This window comes from Octopus bimaculoides, chromosome 2 (genome assembly GCF_046866305.1).
Source record: "Octopus bimaculoides isolate indiv1 chromosome 2, ASM4686630v1, whole genome shotgun sequence".
Lineage (NCBI taxonomy): Eukaryota > Metazoa > Mollusca > Cephalopoda > Octopoda > Octopodidae > Octopus > Octopus bimaculoides.
This window is the reverse complement of record NC_142929.1, coordinates 157,089,696-157,112,914: the sequence shown is the minus strand read 5'-3', so window position 1 is coordinate 157,112,914 and position 23,219 is coordinate 157,089,696. Positions and strand designations below refer to the sequence as shown.

Below are 23,219 nucleotides of genomic sequence, written 5' to 3'. Positions count from 1 at the left end.
TTACAAATATTCTACAAACAAAAAGTCCATATCAAAGTTGGGAAACTACAGTGACACTTGCAAATGATAGGAGGTTTAAAGAAGTCACAGAGAATGGTGTAGTTTAGTTGCTAGTGTTCTATACAGAAAATTCATCTAGCTGTTGGAACAAGAGCAAACTGACAATACAGATGAAAATATGAAAAGTCATTGAAACTACATTTAACTTTCTTGCATTGTTAGGATTAATTCATAATTCAGCAGAATGCAGTAAGAAACCAATGCATTCGGTGAATCACTGTTGTTGTTGTTGGCACTCTGTCGCTTACGACGTAGAGGGTTCCAGTTGATCCGATCAACGGAACAGCCTACTCGTGAAATTAACATGCAAGTGGCTGAGCACTCCACAGACACATGTACCCTTAACGTAGTTCTCAGGGATATTCAGCGTGACAGTGTGACAAGGCTAGCCCTTTGGATTATAGGTACAACAGAAACAGGAAATAAGAGTGAGAGAAAGTTGTGGTGAAAGAGTACAGCAGGGTTTGCCACCATCCCCTGCTGGAGCCTCGTGGAGCTTTAGGTGTTTTTGCTCAATAAACACTCACAATGTCCGGTCTGGGAATCGAAACCGCAATCCTATGACCGCGAGACCGCTGCCCTAACCACTGGGCTATTGCGCCTCCACGGTGAATCACTACAGATGATTCAAATGGAAAATCTTGAATGTATTGTGTAAGCAGGTATTATCAAAGTATTAGACAAAATTATTTCTTTCTGCATCCCATGTGTTGGTGGGCAGCAGTTTACTGCACACAATGTTGTTATGGAGCAGATCAGTGTCATCATCTCCATCATCATTTAATGTCTGCACACTATGCTGGCATGGGTTAGATGGTTTCGCATGGAGCTGGTTAGCAGGGAGCTGTCCAAACTCCAACTGTCTGTTGTGACATCATCTCTATGGCTGGATGCTCTTCCTAACACCAGTCACTTAGCAGAGTATGCTGGGTGCTTTTTACGTGCCACTGGTACAGGTGTGTTAACACAGCACCAGCATGAGTGCTTTTTATGTGGCGCCAGCACCTGAAAGGACAAGCCTGTAAGCATGGAAGACAGAGATTTTACTTAGCTTAACATGTCTTATCAAGTACAGCAAATCACCACATCTCCCAGTCCTTTGTCATTTCCTCGTTGAAGCCCAATGTCAGAAGATCCTTTCTCACCACTTCGTCCCATGTCTACCCCTTCCACAAGTACCTTCTATAATTAGAGCTCAGCACTTTTTTATGTAGCTGTCCTCGTCCATATGCATCACATGACCAAACCAGCACAGTCTTCTCTCTTGCACACATCTGATGAATCTTATACACAGCTTTTAAACTCCAAAAATAAACACGGATTGTAGGCGAGAGGGTGAAAAAAGAAAGACTTCACGTTAATTGTGATTTGGGTCCAATTTCCTTCGTCAACAAAATACACGAGAAATAAAAATACAAATAATTGTACATACCCGTACAAAACAGATTCGCACTCCACATACAAATATTTGCACATACAGATCAAATAAAAGTTAGATTAATACCTTTTTCACGACAGACATGTGTATATTATCGAAATTAATAATTATATGTATATGTATATAATTATATTAAGGGAGTAAGGGCGAAAAAAAAAACGACCTATCTCCAACACACACATACATACATATATATATATATATACACGACAGGCTTCTCTCAGTTTCTGTCTGCCAAATCCATTCACAAGGCTTTGGTCGGCCCGAGGTAGGAGATTGCCCAAAGTGTTACTCAATAGGACTAAACGTAGGAGCATGTGGTCGGGAAGTCACGCCTGCACCATTTGCAAATCGTTAATAAAAATATACATTTAATATTTGGTAAATTCAATTAGCTTATGTTTCTGGATAAATTCAGCATCTTTTGAACATTTCCATTTAGTAACACATCGTGTAAAACATCGAACCACTTGATTGACTTCAAATTTTGACACAAGTCCAGTAATTTAAGGGTAGAGGATAAGTCGATTACACTGACCCCAGTGTTCAACTAGTAAGGAAGTCTTTCCTACCTGAGGTACACAAAAAGATTTTCTTTTATATATTTTTTTTGTTTACATGCATTTCCGTAATATTGAATTTAATAACACAGAGTACAAACATATAAAGAGAAAACAAACTCAATTACACAACCAGACACAAGCACTTTATCGAATGAAAAAGTAATTTTTACAAGCGGAAACAATAATTTTCAGGACACGAAGACATTACCAACATGTCTTTTGCTGCCATTTTGCAAGAGGGAAGTGTCAGAAGTTAGCAGCCATTAAAAAATGTGAGTGGTAAGTCACTAAAGCAAGTGCTTCCTTAACTGAGGGAATAACCGAAGAACAGGCAAAATCTACTTCAATTATTCTCAAAAGACCAGTTGAATGAGGTTCTAAGTGACGTATAGAACGAGGTTTCTTCACTTGATCGAGCAGGTCAAATGAGTCTGGTTTTCAGGAGAAAGGATGAAGCAAGAAAACATGCCGGTGTATCAATCCATGAGACAATGCAGCAGTGTTACGGCAAAGAAAATTAGTTGCGACAGTGATCTTAGCTTGTAACCTTCATGGCACGGTTTGAGCGGGTGGTGAGCTCCGGGGTGTCAGGGACGACATGTTGTCCGGTGAGGTCTACATACATGTACATGTTGGTGTTGATGACCCTCGAAGAGCTTAGAATAATCCAAGTGCTGCATTTCATACGGGGTGTAGAGAGAAAGGCATTGAGACTATATAGTGGTGTAGGGTAAAAGGTCTAGCTGTTTATACACGTTGTGGTTAGAGCCAATTGAAAGCTTTCTGCCGAGAGGACCTAAAAAAACAGAATGCAAGGAACTGGGCAACGACAGGTACAGTAATAACACTCGCACAAAGTAAGAACTGAGGAGGAGAAAAAAATAGAGCCAGAATTTAAAATTAAAAAAAATAGGGGATAAACTGTTGGTCAAAACCTTACCGATGGTCTAGCATTGTCTGAAAATGGAACGCTCAGAGAAGAATTTGGGCTACTTTTTGCTCCACCTAACATAGGATGACCAAGGTTTCAGTACAAGGCTGGTATGATAATGGAGATTACAGGGGGATCCGATCCAACCTAAATGGTAGCTTCTCGTGTGTTTGTGTGCGCGCTGCTCTTATTTACCTTGTTTTCATTTATTCATCTTTTAATTAGGAGTGCCTGTGCAGGAACATATACATATATATATATGTACACACACACACACATATACACATACACTTGAGTAACTGATTCTGATTTAGGCACAAGGCCAGCAATTTTGAGATTGAAGGGAATGGATTAGTCCATATCATCGACTTAGCTGGTACTTTATTCTATCGGCCTATATGATCAGAGGGACATGATCAAAAATTAAATTGAAGGGACAGCAATGAGAGATGGTCTACGTAGAGTGGGCAAAAAGAAGCGAGAGCATTGATTAAAGTGACAGGTCGCTAGAAGAGGTAGAAATGGATTTGAACATAGAACATAGAGTCGGAAGAAATACCGCAAGGCATTTTGTCTGATGCTCTAAGGACTCCGTCAGTTCACTGCTGTTTTGGGTAATTGAAAATACAATTAATGCGTCTTAATATATTGTTACTGACTCAGTCCATCCCTCGTTTTCACAAATTTGTATCACGCAATTTGTATGAATATATGAATGGGCACTGATTGTAAGATAAACCAAAGATTATTTCTTTTATTAGCCACAAAGGCTTGAGATGTTGGGGACAAAATATAAAATAGTGGGAGAAGGGGTTACATCAAGTAAAAAAAAAAAAAATTAAGGTAAAAATAAAAAAAATCAATACATAATAAAGTGTCAACAAGAAAAGATTCCCAATAAAAAACACATACGGTAATACGGTGGAAATCCAACACAAAATCCAGGTTTACTCTGATGCAGCGAAGGATTATCCTCAGTCAGACTCGTTTCCTATTTAGCAGCTGAATAATAAGTGGTAATCAATATAAGGATTTCTTAACAGGCAGATGATGCCACCTTTAAGTTTTTTCGTTTCTTTTCAGTTTATCTTTATAAGAAAAATTTTGAAAGAACTTTTAAAGAATCGCCGAACTATATAGAGGTTGATTCATAAAACAGGATTTTTTTTAAAGCATCCGCAGATTAGGAAAATTATAATTACATATAATAAAGCGTCATGGGTAGAAATATTTTTAAAAACTAACATCTTTTCAACTTTGCAATTATCCTGGAACAGCGAAACAAATCTCTCAAAAGGTTCAAACATTTTTAGAATTTTCATATTTTTAGTATAGTCACAACTTGAACTTGATTTACTTCCCAATACATACATAAGGATTTGAAATGTGGAAATTGTTTGGTTCTGCGGATGTTTTTCAAGAAATTCCTTAAAAACTCCTTCTTTAGGAAAGTTTTGTAACATGAATTTATGAAATATGGATTTATCAAAATCATGTGTGGCGAATAGCCACATTAATTTTTCATTTGAGTAATACTTTTTATCAGAATCAGGGTTAATTGCTATCCATTCTAAGGGAAGGACTAACCTGGAATCGTAATGGTATTTAGCAGCTGAAGGTAAATATTGAAAGGCAAACTCAACAGGAGCATTTTTTAGTAATTCTACTGCCATATCATTTAAGTCTTTTTTAGTAAGATCAACAAATACTTCTTTATCGTATTCTTTAAGTGAACAAAAATTTCCAAGATAATCGAAGAATCGTTCGGGTGTGTGTTTCATTTGCCACCCAAATACTCTCAGTTGTTTTTCAGTTTTACCGTCTTTGAACTTCTTTTCGATCTCATCCAATTTCTTATATTTGTCACAAGTTTGCTGCGACCAGCATCGAAAATCTTCTTCAATTTTTATACCACAATTATTTTTACCGATTTCGCAAAATATATTCACAATCTGCTCGACAGTTTTTTCGTCGCCTTCGTGACTCACCAAAATATAGTTTGTCAACAAAATTTCCCCTAATCTTTTTATATCCATGTTGTTTTCTCTTATTATACTATCAACAACATCCCACGAAAAATTCATGTTGATGCCAAGATTGATGATCTCTTCGGTATCATTAAAGTGTTCTGAAAGATTTTGTAAACGATATTTATCGAAGAATCCAACATATCTAAGACAGGTAGCACTTACTTTATGGTAACTCCAGAAAATGTTACTCATTTCCATCAACGATTCGGGATGGGTTTGCCAATACTTATGGCGAAATTGTTCCATAGAAATAACACACCTTTCACTGGTCATTATTAAAGATTAATAAATTAATAGTAATTTTTAAAAAGTTATATATTAATTTAAACAGATGGATAATGGTGATTGTGGAGGCTGCAGCAGGAGACACTTCCAAAATTATCGCAGTTCAGTATTTTTCACAGGTTTATGTTTAAAACCACAACAAAAACTATTTTGCGATAGATTAGTATGACATTCACAAAAATTAGAGCTGGTAAAAGATATTGGTCATTATTTTTCTTTCGGTTTTATCGAAGTAAATTGTTATTAACTGGATAATGTTACAACACAATTCAGCGAGTGAACTGCGGCACTCGGTTGCTGTCCCAAGTGTTATAAACGAAATGTAGTTATCTCCACTTGATACTTTTATTAAGTATGTGTGACACATTCACATACACACATTCATGTAGACACACACACATATACACAGGCTTGCGCGCGCGCAAAGTCAGAGCGGATACTTGTCTGGTGCGTAGTTAATTGGAATTCCGAGATGATTAAGAAAAAATTCAAAATTTCAATTTGCTAATTATTAGTCCTCATCCCTTTCACTACTTTCCTTAACTTTTCATTTATGAATTATCTCTATCTATCTATGAATTTCCATCCTCGTGTTTTTATTGTTACTATTATATTTATCCTAAGCAAAAAGAAGTTCCACTTGTATACACATACCATTGGATTGCCCTGAGAGGTAGAATCAACAAGTGGTAGCCAACAAGAAGCATAAGAGCTTTTAAGAGCGCATTACAAGGCTTTTGTTTAAACTAAACAAAACAGATGGATAATGGTGATTGTGGAGGCTGAAGCAGGAGACACTTCCAAAATTATAGATTTTAGGAATTTTTCTTTTAAAAAAGAGCCTCTTATTGTTTTTAAGTGCTTAATACTAAAAAAAAAAAAAAAATCTGAAAAATAAATAGTTACGCGCAAGTTGGTGTGTGTTCATGCATAATGTACATAAATGGACACATACGGCGAGGTGAGGGTGTTTAAAAAATCATATATTTTCAAAAAGGTTTCCATGGAAAGCTCCTTTCCATCATTTTGAACTGTATGGTGAAGAAGGAAAATGAAAGATCCCCTTTCGAAACGGAATAGGCGATGTGTTCCAGACCTCCGAGCAAATATTTTCTTTTGAAAACATTGCAGAGTGCCGGTTCGAAAGCATTAAATCTTTCTTTGAATGTTTAAAAAAAATAGATAAATGAATAAAATACACATAAAAATAGTTCTGAAAATGTTTATGTATATAGTAGAAAACCGGCTAGTTAGATATACTGTTATGTTGTGTATTTATGTTCACTGGAAGCATATATATATATGCGTTTGTGTGTGGTTTTACACACATAGACATGCATATGAATATCTATTTACGAACATACACATACACACACGACGACCGCGTATTTCCCCTAATCTATTCATAGCGAATTTGTTTCGTTTTTTTTTGTCAAGTCTATCATCTATTCATCGCGAGAAAACGTTGCTAGCAAAAATTAAAATGTCTTCGGAACTATTACAGAGTTTTAAAATTTTTCGTTGGTGACATTTAACAAAGAACTCAGCATATGTAAGATGTGAATGTGTAGCAAGGAGCTTGCTTCACAACCACATGGTTCTTGGTTCAGTCCCACTGCATGTCACCTTGGGCAAGAGTCTTCTGCTATAGCCATAGGCCGACCAAAGCCTTATGAATGAATTTTTGGTAGACGAAAACTAAAAGAAGTCCATCATATCTTGTCATAGGAGTGGATGTGTAGGAAATAGCTTGCTTACCAACCACATGGTTCCGGGTTCAGTCCCACTGCGTGGCAAGTGTCTTCTACTATAGCCTCGGGCCGACCAAAGCCTTGTGAGTGGATTTGGTAGACGGAAACTGAAAGAAGCCTGTCGTATATAGTATATGTATTTTTTTATATTTCTGTGTGTGTGTCTGTGTTTGCCCCCCACCCCGCCCAACATCGCTTGACAACCGATGCTGGTGCGTTTACATCTCCGTAACTTAGCGGTTCGGCGAGAGAGACCGGTAGAATAAGTACTAGGCTTACAAAGAATAAGTCCTGGGGTCCATTTGCTTGACTAAAGGTGTTGCTCCAGCATGGCCACAGTCAAATGACTGAAACAAGTAAAATAGTAATACACACACACACACACATATATATATATATATATAAAATAAAATACATACATACATACATATATATATATATATATATATATATATATATATATATATATATATATATAATACAAAGAATATATATACATGTATACACACATATATGTACATACTTACATCTACATGTGTATATACATGCATATCAGGGTACAGGACGTTAGAACAATAAACTACAGACAACGGAACGAACACATAGGAAAACGGAAAGCCCCTTGGAATATCCCTTCATCAGCTGTCTCTATTCTATCTAGACGTTTCGAAGACCAGATATATATATATATATATATATATATATATATATATATATATATATATATATATATATATATATATATATATATATATATATATATATATATATATATATAGATATGCAGGGCAGGGAATCGTCAATTAGTAATAAAATTAATAATTAACAATTTTGCCGGGTAGCTCAGTATGAAAAAACCTTTTCGGTAAAAAACATTTATAATCATAAATATATAGGGATTGACAGTAACCTGCTTCTCCAACATACTGAGAATTCAGAAATAGCAGTCAAAGAACTACTGATTTCAAAACTACAAATTATTACTCCAGATTGATAGCGAGTTATTTAGACATTAACAAATTTATTGGAATATTTAGCTGATGATCAGAATAGAGTATTCTTTACTCTTAACTGTGAAACGATCGTACTAATTTAACTAAAGGCAGGTGGTTTTTTTACTCTTCTCTACTGTTTTTTGTTCTGTGTGTATCAAAAATATCGCTATCAATCTGGAGTAATAATTTGTAGTTTTGAAATCAGTAGTTCTTTGACTGCTATTTCTGAATTCTCAGTATGTTGGAGAAGCAGGTTACTGTCAATCCCTATATATTTATGATTATATATATATATATATATATATATATATAGATATATATATATATATATATATATATATATATATATATATATATATATATATATATATATATATATATATATATGTATATATATATATATACATACACTTTATTTAAAAGCAGCAGAAATATAACAAAAGACTTTTACTCTGAGTTTCACGTTCCCGTTCATCGGACAGTTTTGTTAGAAAACAAAACTGTCGTATATATGTATATGTATTTTTTTATATTTCTGTGTGTGTGTTTGTCCCCTCCCCAACATCGCTTGACAAAACTGTCCGATGAACGGGAACGTGAAACTCAGAGTAAAAGTCTTTTGTTATATTTCTGCTGCTTTCAAATAAAGCATATTACTCTACCTCTGGTATTTGAGTACTCTTTTTTCCACCTTGTTGCACATTTTATGTGCTTACTCCGGTATATATATATATATATATATATATATATATATATATATATATGCATATATACATACATATATCTACACACACACACATATGCATATATGGGTACAGGACGTCACAAAACGTAAACATGAAATACGAAGGCAAACTTGGGTATGCGAACAACGAGAGAAACAAATGAAAAACAAGACAAGTAACACAAAGAACGACCCTTCATCGTTGGCTGTTTATCTACTATATAGTAGATAAACAGCCAACAACTGATATATATATATATATATATATATATATATCGGCTAAGTTTGCCGAATCGCTAAGTTAGGGGTACATAAACATGTTTCTCTATTGCTTGATAACCAGTGTTGGCGTGTTTATAACACTGTAACTTAGCAGTTCGGCTAAACATACCAATAGAATAAGTAACAGGCTTTTAAAAAATAGGTCACACACACACACACACGTACACCCATTATCTTTCATATATACGTACATGCATAAATAGGATCTTTTCCTTTTGATCGGGAGGTCGATAAATTATTTTTCTTTTAACTAAACATTTTCAAACTTCAGATACTGGTAGAATGTGTCATATAGAACATCTTTTACTCTTAGCGTTGTTGAGAAAAGTTTCTATTCACGAAGTTATTTCGTGTTAAAGTTGTGTATTTCCGTAATTTCAACCAGTCAATAAGGTGTATTCAGCTGAATAAAATTACTGCTGTTGTTTGTCAACAACTATCGGCGGTGCATATTTCGTTTGTCACTGTTATTTATGACATCGTTCGTGCGTTTGTACTGGCTTTAGCTTTAGGGTTTTAGGGTTAGGGTTGGGGTTTTAGGGTTAGGGTTACGCAAAAAAGTGGAAAATGAAGAAATTGGAGGGTGGGGGCAAAAAATTTCAAAATTCCGATTTTCGTCAATTTTCCAGAATCTCCGTATCCGAAAAGCTGGCTTGTTGACCAAAAAAAAAAAAATAAAATAAAAAATACAATAATTTGCGAGAAAATAGGGGCGGTGGGGGGGGGGGGGGGACATGGGAGGAAGTCTTTCCGAAAATAGTAACTGAAAAACAGGAAAAAAAAAACTAAAATTAATTTATCGACCTGCCTATCAAAAGGAAAAAAAAATATGTTGTGAACTCCATTAACTTACAGCTATCCCTGCTATAAAATGTAATGTCTTTATAGTTTGATGCTTGAGTATCACCCTATAGCTTCCTCGGAGCTTCAAACGTGATACTCAAGCATTCAAATATGAGTGCGTTGCATCTTACAGCAGAAACAGCTGTAAGCTAATGAAGTTCATAACTTAATTGTTTATTCCTTTGTCATGCTAATTCCATATTATCACTCTGTACTTGAGACATATGAATATTGAATTTTAACGCGATGTTATTGATATTGCTAAGCCTAAGCGAAATATCAATATATATATATATGGGAGAATATACGAAAAAACAACAACAGACGAGGACAGGTGGTGTAAATAACAAAAGGATGTATTAGTATGACGTTCGGGAATACGGAAAGTCTTTGACGTTTCGAGCTACGCTCTTCAACAGAAAGAATACGGAGACAAGGAGAAAAACACGGAGAAAAAAAATTGAATAGTGTTCAGTCAACGGTCAATCATAATAATGGCTGATCATAACAATGGGATGCAAGCCGAGCTGGCTCCATGTTGCGTAGGCCGCTTCACGTTCCCCAATCACAGATGATTCAGTTATGTTGTGAAGAACCCTGTTAGTGAGGACACGGCAAGAGTTCACTAACAAAAGAAAAGCCAGCAGGGCCAGTGAGACCGGAGATCGAAGGCCGAGGCCGCCATATTTGATGGATGAGGTGACCTGTTGCCATACATAGTCATCAAACCGAATGTTGCATATGTTGGATCTTGCAGGCATGAAGTGGATTCGATCCACCATAGCCAAATTTAAATTAACACTTCAACAGAACTTTTCTCACGGTGGAACAATAGTTTTTCTGTGACAGCAGTTTTACATTTGCCAGATGCCTTTAGCTAGGCCGAAATAATGTCTTCACCACTTGACCCTTATAACCTCTTCTACTTCACCAAAAGCTAGAATAGAGATATCACAGTACCACCAACGAAGCCTATTGTTCTCAATGATATGTCTATTCTTCTGGATAGTTATAAAAGCAAGAACCCCAAGCAAAAAGACAGTTAGTCACCTGGTGATGACGTAACCAGTTAGTCACTTGGTGATGACGCAACCAGTTAGTCACTTGGTAACAACTCAGTTAGTGAGAACGGAGACTGGCTGACCGGCTGAACAAAACATCATCTCAAAAGAGAAGAGGGAAAGAACTATGGTATCTCGCCAACGAAGCAGTTATTTCGTCCCGCACTCTCTCACTCTCACTAGCTCATAACATCACTCTTACAACATCACTCTATCTCATTTTGTGGATTACTGCTACAATATTATTCAGTGGGATGTCCTTTTTGTCAATAAAGCTCTTGACCACATTGAAAATGGAGTCACCCATGGTATTAATTTCCAATGGTCTGGCAAAGAGCAGTTCTTGGCATAAACGTTCACAAAACGAACATATGCGAAGAGGAGGGAATCATTACCTGGCAAAGTGGACTCGTCCATCTGCAAGCTGAATTCTTTTTCCTTCAGAATTGCGCAGAGTTACTCTTCGACGTCTTCTGCCATTTCATCAACCCTTCTCTGGACAGAGCTATTACTCAAAGGAATACCTCTGATAATTGGCTCAGGTGCTTTGTTTAGCACCATCTTCAGGACTTCTTTTACAGCTAGTAAGATCAGCAGTTCCCCTATTGTGTGAGGTTTGCCGGATTTCTCAATGAAAAGTGATATGTTATAAGAAGCGAGCAAACCATCACTAGACTGACTGGATGAACTAGGGAAAAACTTCCTATTGTTTTTCTCATGAGAAAATTATTTTTAAGTGATTGAAAATAATTCAAATTTTTTTATGCTCTATCAGGATGCATTTTATTCAATTGTTCTTGAAGCTTTGATGGTTTCATCCCTCCATTTGTAAAAGACTTTTCACAGAGTTGACAGAGTGATTGCTGTTAGTTGTGTGGAGCTGCAATAAACACATACTACCCTAACACCACTTGACCACCAGAGTTGATTTGTATACGTCCCTGTATCCAGCGGTTCAGCAAAAGGAGGCGATAGAATAAGTAGCAGGCACTAAATAAAAATAAGTCCTGGGATCAATTTGTTCCACTAAAGGCCCAGTCTGATGACTGAAACAAGTTGAACGATAAAAGATGTATATATATATATATATATATATATATATATATATATATATATATATATATATATATATATATACTTTTATTCTATTGCTTGTTTCAGTTACTAGACTGCGACCCAAGGACTTATTTTTATGTAATGCCTGGTACTTATTCTATGGTTCTTTTTTGCCGAAAAGCTAATTCACAGGGACGTAAATAAACTAACACCTGTTGTCAAGCAGTGTAAGGGGACAACCCCAGATACAAACACACTCAAGCGGAGGTCTATAATCCGCTGCCCATTCAAGTTGAATTTTCTCCCCTTTGTCAAGGTTTTTCTCATTTCTTTTTATCACGGCTTTCAAAATGATGCGACGAATCATTTAATGATGTGGGGGAAGGGAATTCCCGTGGGGTGGGAGAGAGGATTTTCACAACTACCTTTAAAATGTCCTCGAATATCTATTTCAAATCAAGTGAGGTTAGAATCTTTAAAAGAATCTTTAAATTAAATACAAAAATTTTTCAGTCCAAAACAAAACAAACTTTCAAATTATATATTTTGGGAAAATATTATTAAGATAAAACTTACTTGGAAGAATATATACGTATAGATGTAAGTATGTACATATACGTATGTATATAGGCATATATATATATATATATATATATATATATATATATATATATATATATATATAATATATATATATATATATATATATATATATATATATATATATATATATATATATATAATATATATATATATATATATATATATATATATATATATATATATATATATATATATATATATAATAGAGTTATTAATATTTCTAAGTCTCTCTAAAGGAGACTACGGCAGCGGTACTGGAAATTAATAGTTATCGCCAAGCCAACATGGCAGTCCCAAAATTAGGACGAAAGCTGCCGTGAATTAGCTCCAAGAAGCCATCGCCTCTAGCTAGCTATGTGACACACGAAACCTGTGTCCTTTATAACCTTCGAACAGGGGAGGTCAGCAGTGTCCCCCTGCTGGTTTGGCATCTGCAGACTAGACTAGTTTCAGGGTGTTGCCCCTTGTCAATGCAGAGTAGCCAAGCCTTAGCCAGGCGGCGCTGCTGACTATCTGCTCGAAGGTTATTTATCTAATTTCAGTGGAATCTATCCACTGGTTTTCAGAAATAGAGTTATTAATATTTCTAAGTCTCTCTAAAGGAGACTACGGCAGCGGTACTGGAAATTAATAGTTATCGCCAAGCCAACATGGCAGTCCCAAAATTAGGACGAAAGCTGCCGTGAATTAGCTCCAAGAAGCCATCGCCTCTAGCTAGCTATGTGACACACGAAACCTGTGTCCTTTATAACCTTCGAACAGGGGAGGTCAGCAGTGTCCCCCTGCTGGTTTGGCATCTGCAGACTAGACTAGTTTCAGGGTGTTGCCCCTTGTCAATGCAGAGTAGCCAAGCCTTAGCCAGGCGGCGCTGCTGACTATCTGCTCGAAGGTTATTTATCTAATTTCAGTGGAATCTATCCACTGGTTTTCAGAAATAGAGTTATTAATATTTCTAAGTCTCTCTAAAGGAGACTACGGCAGCGGTACTGGAAATTAATAGTTATCGCCAAGCCAACATGGCAGTCCCAAAATTAGGACGAAAGCTGCCGTGAATTAGCTCCAAGAAGCCATCGCCTCTAGCTAGCTATGTGACACACGAAACCTGTGTCCTTTATAACCTTCGAACAGGGGAGGTCAGCAGTGTCCCCCTGCTGGTTTGGCATCTGCAGACTAGACTAGTTTCAGGGTGTTGCCCCTTGTCAATGCAGAGTAGCCAAGCCTTAGCCAGGCGGCGCTGCTGACTATCTGCTCGAAGGTTATTTATCTAATTTCAGTGGAATCTATCCACTGGTTTTCAGAAATAGAGTTATTAATATTTCTAAGTCTCTCTAAAGGAGACTACGGCAGCGGTACTGGAAATTAATAGTTATCGCCAAGCCAACATGGCAGTCCCAAAATTAGGACGAAAGCTGCCGTGAATTAGCTCCAAGAAGCCATCGCCTCTAGCTAGCTATGTGACACACGAAACCTGTGTCCTTTATAACCTTCGAACAGGGGAGGTCAGCAGTGTCCCCCTGCTGGTTTGGCATCTGCAGACTAGACTAGTTTCAGGGTGTTGCCCCTTGTCAATGCAGAGTAGCCAAGCCTTAGCCAGGCGGCGCTGCTGACTATTAAGTGGAGAATGGAGAAACAAACACAAGAAGAAGCAAGTCGATTGGGTTAGTTAGCCATTGATTTAATTATGTGGATATTATACCTGGATACCTTCTAACAAAGACGGTACCCACACAAGTAATCTTCAGGAGTGCCTTCGGATTTAACTATCCCCTGGTTGCTTAGATACTTCAGACTACTCTTGAAATATTGAAGCAATCCTATCATATACCTATATATATATATATATTATTTATATTATTATATGATTGAATGCCACGCGTTCTCTTCCAAGTAAGTTTTATCTTAATAATTCTGATGCGCACTCTACTATCTTTTTACTCTTTCTCTCTCTTATTCTTTTGCGTCCTTTTCTCCCATTATTCTATCGTATTACTCTTTCGTTTTTCTCTCATCCTTTCTACCCTTCTCCCCTCCTGTTTTTTTCTCACTTATCCTATCTCCAATTTTTTCCTCTCCCCTTCACAGTTCTCTGTCTGTCACTCTCTCTCCCTCATTCTTCCTCCCTTGCTCACGTGGCTCCCACGTGACCATCGGCTATCTTTCTTCTCCTAACTTGTGTTTCTTTCTTTCTCTCCGTTATAGCTGGATCAAGGAAGATGTGTTCTTGCCTGTCTCCTGTCCAAGTTTGATTTACGCGTTCGCCACTACAACCTCACTTAGGCTTAGCAGCCCTTCCTGTTTGTTTTCACTGTCCTGTTTGTGTTACCGATTTTGACCCTCCGCAAAATCCCAAATTTTATTTAATTTGCTTTGCGGGAGCAACTGTTTTATCGAAAGCATATCTTGTTGTTAAATGCTCGAAATACGAGATTAGAAAAACAACCAACAACTGATGAAGGGTCGTTTTTGTGTTGTTTGTCTTGTTTTCCATGTGTCTTTCGTTGTTCGAAAAACAGTTCATATTCCATGTACTCATACTTCGTATTTTTTGTTGTACACGTTTCGTGACGTCCTGTACTCACATATGCATATACATATACGTATAGATGTATGTACATATACGTATGTATATATATATATATATATATATATATATATATATATATATATATATGTAGTGACGTCATTTGGCGCCAAAATACAGTCGCCATTACTGCGTTTTCATCCACGCATGCGCGGAGAATAGTTCCGGAAGGAACACAGGAAGAGTCCCATGCACATGCGTGGAATTCAACATCTAAAACGTTCCCGCTATTTTCATTCTCTTTCTCGGTCGGCCGGCCATGAGCACGGACGGGTCAAGCTGTCTCTCCAACATTCCAACGTCTCAGCAACCATGCCTATTTCCTCCATAAATAAATATTGTTGTGTTGATAGTTCGGAGTCAGCGTTTCGTTGTTACTTCAGAATTTAATATAGGAAAGCGGGTGTACACCCAATGGTGTATAACCACTTTCCTATAATTGGTGACCCCGAATGAAGAACGACTGCAGCCGCGAAAATCTGAACTACCAACTGATAATACTACACGAGCCGTCAACTGTCTCTCAACATGCTCGTCACAGTTAGAGAATGCACACAATCACTCGTATCAGCTTATTCCACAGCTGCAGGACTTTCTCTTGGTCATCAACCACTTTCCTAAAAGTGGTGACCCCGAATAAAGAACGACTGCAGCCGAAAATCTGAACTGCGACCAATAATACTACAATTGGTACCTCGAGCTAAAAGATCTACGGACCTCATTTCAACAGCCATTGAATTCGTATGTTTCGCGACGTTCAACATCAGGATTGCCTCTACACTCTCATCAAACACAAGTGAAAAGCTAAGAAAATTTTTTCTACGTTAAAGTTTTTCATTTTGTCAATGACTTCTAGAGCCTATAAACAAAAACTTCTTTACGGCTAAGACCTTTGTGGTTTTTCACACAAAAAACTTCACGGTTATTTCATTCTAACAACTTTTTGAGCAATTTCCTACATGTTTCACGAGACGTCAATTCATTCTTACACAGCGTCCTCTACTTGCTGAAAATAGCAGTAAAATGCACAGTTACATTTCAGTGAGTACATAACATTTCTTGCTCCCAGTTCAGCTTATTTTGTCACCTCTCCGTTTCTCTCGGCCGGAGAATGGAAGAGTTACTGGCTTATCTTCATTTGCACGGGATCTTTTGGTCATTTTTACTCGCAGCTCCGAATTCATGACAGCATTTTCCACCAATGCCACTCAACGGTACCTCTCAAATAGACGCCCTGTTAAATTTCTCTCTCCTGATACACACCAACAGCTACCATCCCGCTTCTAATGGAATGGTTGAGCGTTTTCATAGGCAATTTAAGGCTGCCTTACACGCCTCGCCAAACCCGCAGTCTTGGGTTAAATTTCTTCAAGGTCGACGCTAATGGTCGTACAGAGATTGTGTCTGTCGACCGTCTGAAAAAGCGTACCTTTTCAAACACCACTGTCAACATCATTACCACCACACATACAGAACACAGCCAGTTTACAGCGACTCCATCAACAGCTTCGTCCAGCCAAGACTACCACCGCCGTCGCCATCAGCAACACGAGTCTACGACTACTACCAAGCATCGTCTTCGCCACCAGCCTCATCGCCACCAGCGTCAACATGACTTTCTATGTACACCAATCCAAACCACCGCGGCACATCTCTCTCTCTTCGATTCTGTTAGGTGTTTCATATTCACCACGATTAATAATAGACAAGAGAATTCAGCCAGCGACGAACATCTGTATAACAAGAACCCGGCCGGGCATCGAAACCACAACATCACAACTAGTGATCGCTCTGCCACACACAGCCTCAACTTCTTTTATATACAGACTCTTCCAATTGTGTACTCAACGAACTGGTATAACTGCTCACGTGTTACTGACTCTTTTTCTATCTGCTGTATATAACGCATACACATACATGTATCACTCACACACACTCTTTTCATTATACGACGGCCTGTCTTTTATTATGTTTTTATATGTCGCATTCACACTCACGATCAACAGACCAGTTAAAATATTCAGTACCAGGTAACAGGTCCCAACTAACATCCGACGCTCAACTACAGCTCTGCTCACTGACCACAACTTCCTGAGTACAGACATTCAACTTGTGTAACTCTTATACAAACTGGTATTTCTCTATCTCTATGTGTTCCGACACTTATCGTCAATATAGAGACACTCTTTCAATGCTCAGTATTCCTCATTGACACATACACTCATATATTTTCTTTCCTTTCAGATTGCATGCATGTATCTCACAAGTGTACATTCATTTCTTTGATTTTCTTTGTGTGTGTTTGTGTCACATCTTGTGGGTGGTTTTCGGTGGCCATCTTGCCTCAGACGTCCCTTCAAAATTTCTATTTTCGTGCTTCCACACTCGAGGGGGAGCCAGTGTAGTGACGTCATTTGGCGCCAAAATACAGTCGCCATTACTGCGTTTTCATCCACGCATGCGCGGGGAATAGTTCCGGAAGGAACACAGGAAGAGTCCCCGCTATTTTCATTCTCTTTCTCGGTTGGCCGGCCATGAGCATGGACGGGTCAAGCTGTCTCTCCAACATTCCAACTTCTCAGCAACCATGCCTATTTCCTCCATAAATAAATATTGTTGTGTTGATAGTTCGGAGTCAGCGTTTCGTTGTTACTTCAGAATTTAATATAGGAAAGCGGGTGTACACCCAATGGTGTATAACCACTTTCCTATATATATATATATTATGTATATTATTATATGATTGAACGCCACGCGTCCTCTTCCAAGTAAGTTATATATATATATATATATATATATATATATATATATATATATATATATATATATACTTTATTTAAAAGCAGCAGAAATATAACAAAAAACCCGTTACTCTGAGTTTCACGTTCCCGTTCATCGGACAGTTTTGTTAGAAATGGAGAAAGGATAACAATGCAATCGAAAGTAATATAAAATTTAAAACACATGGATTCGTTTGATTGGTTGTTTCAAATAAGGGCCATGGATTGGTCGTTTCAATTAACGGTCAATGATGCGTAATTCACAGACCAAATAAATTTAATACAGATTCACCCTATTAAAAAAATATCGAAGAAAACCTTAAATAGAAAAATGGGTTCCAAATACATATAGATAATTAATTATATTCGAATTAACGTATTAAAATCAAATCAATAGAATAAAGTATACGCTGCATTCAAAATAAAATAAAATAAAATAAAATAAAAATTACAATAGCGTGTATGTATACAAGGCTATCCACAACATATATATATATATCTATATATAAATAAAGTGTAGTATATTGCCACTTAAGTGTGGCTGACCCCTAGGGGTGGATGTTACTGTTGCTTTTAGCCCCAGGAGGACATCTCCTCCAGCTGGCTTATCGACACACGACTGTGTCCTGTTTGCCAAGGGAGTTATCCCTCTCACCTCGACCAGCAGCACGAACGTATCCGGATTTCAGGGTTATTTCCCTTCGTCGGCGTTCGACAGCTGATGACCTTGGTGAGAGAGACAAAAACCTGGCAAACCTTATATCTTCTTTTCCAGTGAAATTCTTCACTGATATTGAAAAGGTGAAAGCAAGCAATGTTAATTCTCTAAATGAAGTATTAACAGTAACTGCACGATAAAGTGTAGTATATTGCCACTTAAGTGTGGCTGACCCCTAGGGGTGGATGTTACTGTTGCTTTTAGCCCCAGGAGGACATCTCCTCCAGCTGGCTTATCGACACCAGCTGTCGAACGCCGACGAAGGGAAATAACCCTGAAATCCGGATACGTTCGTGCTGCTGGTCGAGGTGAGAGGGATAACTCCCTTGGCAAACAGGACACAGTCGTGTGTCGATAAGCCAGCTGGAGGAGATGTCCTCCTGGGGCTAAAAGCAACAGTAACATCCACCCCTAGGGGTCAGCCACACTTAAGTGGCAATATACTACACTTTATCGTGCAGTTACTGTTAATACTTCATTTAGAGAATTAACATTGCTTATATATAAATATATACATCGAAATACACAGCTGCATACGCACAGACAATCTACGTATATAGGCTTATATTCACAAGGCACAAATATATACATAAGTACAAATCTACACACATATACGCACACACGCATATAAGTTTGCGCATGGAAAACCTATGCACTGGTAACGAGAATTGTATCTTAATCTATGGAGTGGAGGGGTAAAGAGTAACGTCTCTATAATAACGTTAAATATGGGAAAGGGGGTGGCGGGGGGAATGTAGTTGTCATAAAAAAGGAAAGGGAGAAAGAAAGAGAATAAAGAAAGAAAGAGAAAAAAGAAAGAAAGAAATGGAAAAAAAGAAAGATAGCAAAGGAAGAAAAGAGAGGAGAGAAAGGCTGGGATAGGAAGGAAGAAGTAGAGAGAGAAAATAAGCAAGAACATATAGTGAACGTGCGTATAATACGCATATATGCGCAATCTAAATGTGAATGAAGAGTGGAACAAAGAGAAAGAGAGGAGGAGGAAAAAGAAAGTCAATGAAAAAGAGAAGAGAAAAGGAGAGAAAGAAAGAAAGAGAAAGAAGGAGAAAATGGGAGGTTAAGAGGGAGGGAAGGAGGAAACGAGGAAGTGAGAAGGATGAGAAGGAAGAAAAAGGAAGTGTGGAATAGAGTGAGGTTGGTGGTTGGTGTGCGCGTGTGTATGTATGTGTGTCTTTGGGCCACTGTGTCTTCTGACCCACCGCTTGTGTTTTTTTTTTTTATATCCGCATAACAAAGCCGTTCAGAAGAACTAAAACCCCTATATTACATGGCTACAACCTAATGACCGAAACAAAAGATAAAAGATAATATTGCCCCAACATGGCTGCAGTCTGACGCAGTCTACAGAATGAAACAAGTAAAAGACGAAAAGAAAAAAAGATATGTGTGTGCGCTTGCGCGCGCGGGCGTGTGTGTAAGCCGTGTAAGTAAGAGTCCCAGCTACCTCTGAAGAGCACAAGGTTACATAATCGGATTGTTACCTAACACTCTGTTGAACCTCTAATGCGAAACCCAACGATAAGGTAAGCCGAACTGGATATATAATATTGTACAATTCGATTAATGCATGCATACATACACACACACATACATACATACATACATACATGCATGCATTGCATACATACATACATACATGCATACATACATACATACATACATATATATATATATATATATATATATATATATATATATATATATATATATATATATATATATATATATATATATATATATACATAAAGAAAATAAGACAAAGGAAGAAAATGCTAAAATAATTTTATCATGAAGAACATTTTAGTACCGGTTTCAGTCTTTGCAACTTTTTCAACGTAGAGTAAACCATGAAAAACAATTAAATTGTGGACAAATTAAATGAAATGTTTTTTTAAATATATTTCCATAGTTTTCAAATGTAAGGGACATTTTCCTTTTTTCTGTCTGTCTCTGTCACTCTTTTTAACTCTTGTGGGTTCTAGGTAGTTAGCAGCAGCTGGTTTGATATGAATGTGTGCATAGCAGTACCGGTAGATTTAATATTATACAAATAATATTATACTTATACAATGATTTCTTGATAGAAATTATCTGGGGTGTCATCTTTCATAACATACCCTCTAATGTATGGAATTATATATAATATTGCCCTATTACAACCCCTATCAGTTTATTATGCATTCATCCTCTACGTAGATTGCAGTGTTTTTCCTTCTGTTCTAAGACGTTCTTCCCTATCAGTCATAATAAGTATATTTACAATGAATTACCAGATCTTATGCCTCCCCTAAGTATGTTCGATAGCCCCCAGGAACTATATGACTCTACATACACCAGTGCCTGTAATATTACATCTTACAAAAATTTAAATAACCTTGTCTTACTTTATTTTTTAATTTGCTTTTGTTAAGAATAGCTCGATCTATCCTTACTTTTTTTTTATTCTTTTGCTCTTTTTATATCCAAAATGTATTATGTGTGTGTGATATTTTTTATGTATATATGTGGTATTTTTATACCTTCTTATATCCTTTAAGATTTTTTCATAATGTGGGAAATTTTTATATAATAATTTTTTTTCCAAGGCTTCTTTAAATAAGTTTACCTGTTATAGAATTGCTTTTTTTTTTTTAGCACTTAATCTTTGGTTTTAAGTCGATAGAAAATGTATACCCCTTCTCGGATGAAATCTGGATTTAATTATGAGTTCATTGTTGAATAGTTTTATCATGACTACCTTAACAGTAAGCTAGGATGAAACATTATGAGGTTTCTATTTTATATAAAAGTACCCCATTTTTTAGGGCTTAAATCGTTTCATCTATTCTTCTCTTACGAGGTGGCAATGCTAAACAGTGAAGTGTACAAATACAAACCTAATATTTTGTTGAGGGAAGTAACTCAATATTTAAAGCACAAGGGACGTTACTCAACTTTTGTGACGACTAGTTGTTTCATATTACAAATTTAAAAATCAGTATCTGAAACAGACAGATCGATGGATCTATACATATAAATTTAACATGTGCGATTCTTTCTTGTCTTGGGAGTCACGGTCAAACGGCTGGGTGGAATTGCGCGAAAAATTACACTGATATGTAGAATGATCCGGTGGTGATGTTGGGCTTTGTATTTTTTCATAGCTCCCATGGTTACCGAGATAATCTACTATAATAATACTCTTGTGTTTACGAATGAGAAAGGAAGGGTTGATAACTGAATAAGGAAGGAAGGGGTGATGTCATATTTTTTTCATTACTCCCATGGTTACCAAGATAATGTACTATGATAATATGATTGTGTTTATGAATAAGAAAGGAAGGGGTGATAGATGAATAAGGAAAGAAGGGGTGATGTTATACTTGGTAGTGGGATGATGAAAATTGTACGCTAATAAAATAAATCAAACAGTGTTTCAACTCTGTGTGAATATATGTGTGTGTATGTAAAAGGTGGTATGTGAATGTGAATGTTTACAAAGAAGAGAGATGCAATGAAAGCGACTTTACGTTAAGATGTGCACACAAAGTAGTATGACGTCATGAGTTTGTGATGTATGACGTAACAAATACGCAGAGTAATGGCTGCGCCCTGTATCATGTCATAATTTACAATGACAATATTGCATCCATTTTGGGGCGGGGGGTTAATAATTAACAGGATAGAAGCATTTAAAGTTATATAGTTTTAGCCAATGAAATGAGTCCATGTCCTCACAAGCGGAAGTCGAAACTGTTTGCTGCTATAGTTGCCATGGCAATAAACAGACTATCATTGAAAATGCAAAGGGAACCGTGAAAATTGAATAGTCTTAATTTAATGAAAGCAAACAAACAAAAAAGGGAGGCTTTTTTAAATACATCTTTTGGGATACGTGTGTGCGTGTGCGTGCGTGTCTTGGTTGTGTATGTATGTGTGTATGCATGTATGTATGTTTTTGTGAATACATACACACCAACTAAAGAACAACTGATTCTCTACCAAGCTCATGTGAGTACCACAATGAAGTGGTTCAGCAACACACTATAGCCTCTGGCACATAGATATGTTTCCTATCTCCTCCTTTTCTACCGCTCATTACAGTGACATCATCAAGTCCTGAGAGCTGGCTGGTTGACCGAGCTCGTGTTACATCCATTGAAACTCGTACATCTATGTCTTCTTGTTTCCAATATTGAGTTCAGGTTCTACCCTATCAGCTTCTAATTGTTTCTTTCCGAAATGTCGGTCGTCCAGGAATTCTCTTCAAGCATTTTTCTTACTGCAACCGTCACCTTACGACAATACCAGCGGAACATTAACTGGGTCTATTTCACTGGTTTTGGAGGGCTTGTCAAAGCCATGAGCACAGCCGCTCTCTCCAGATCAGACTAATAAGCATTTTTAAAACGACTACAGTTTTGAGAAATTCAATAATGTAATTTATTAAAATTTCCCGGTTTGACTGGTTTCAATTTGTAACTGGCAAGCAGCTTTTCTTTAATGAAACTTGTATAAAAC

The 23,219-nt window shown here is 37.0% G+C and overlaps 1 protein-coding gene across 1 annotated transcript; it reads right to left on the bottom strand.

Moving 5' to 3' along the window:
* Positions 1–2,182: 2,182 nt before the first annotated feature.
* On the bottom strand, positions 2,183–5,618 carry LOC149137268 (uncharacterized). Its single transcript, XM_089347983.1, has 2 exons — positions 3,905–5,618; positions 2,183–2,857 (listed from the first exon to the last, which is right to left on the bottom strand). The coding sequence occupies exon 1, from the start codon at positions 5,293–5,295 to the stop codon at positions 4,141–4,143; it is 1,155 nt and encodes a 384-aa protein (XP_089204109.1). The 5' UTR covers positions 5,296–5,618; the 3' UTR covers positions 2,183–2,857; positions 3,905–4,140.
* Positions 5,619–23,219: the final 17,601 nt, after the last annotated feature.

Excerpts from the sequence above, each read along its gene's own strand:
- LOC149137268 (XM_089347983.1), bottom strand. The coding sequence starts at position 5,295 with ATGACCAGTGAAAGGTGTGTTATTTCTATGGAACAATTTCGCCATAAG.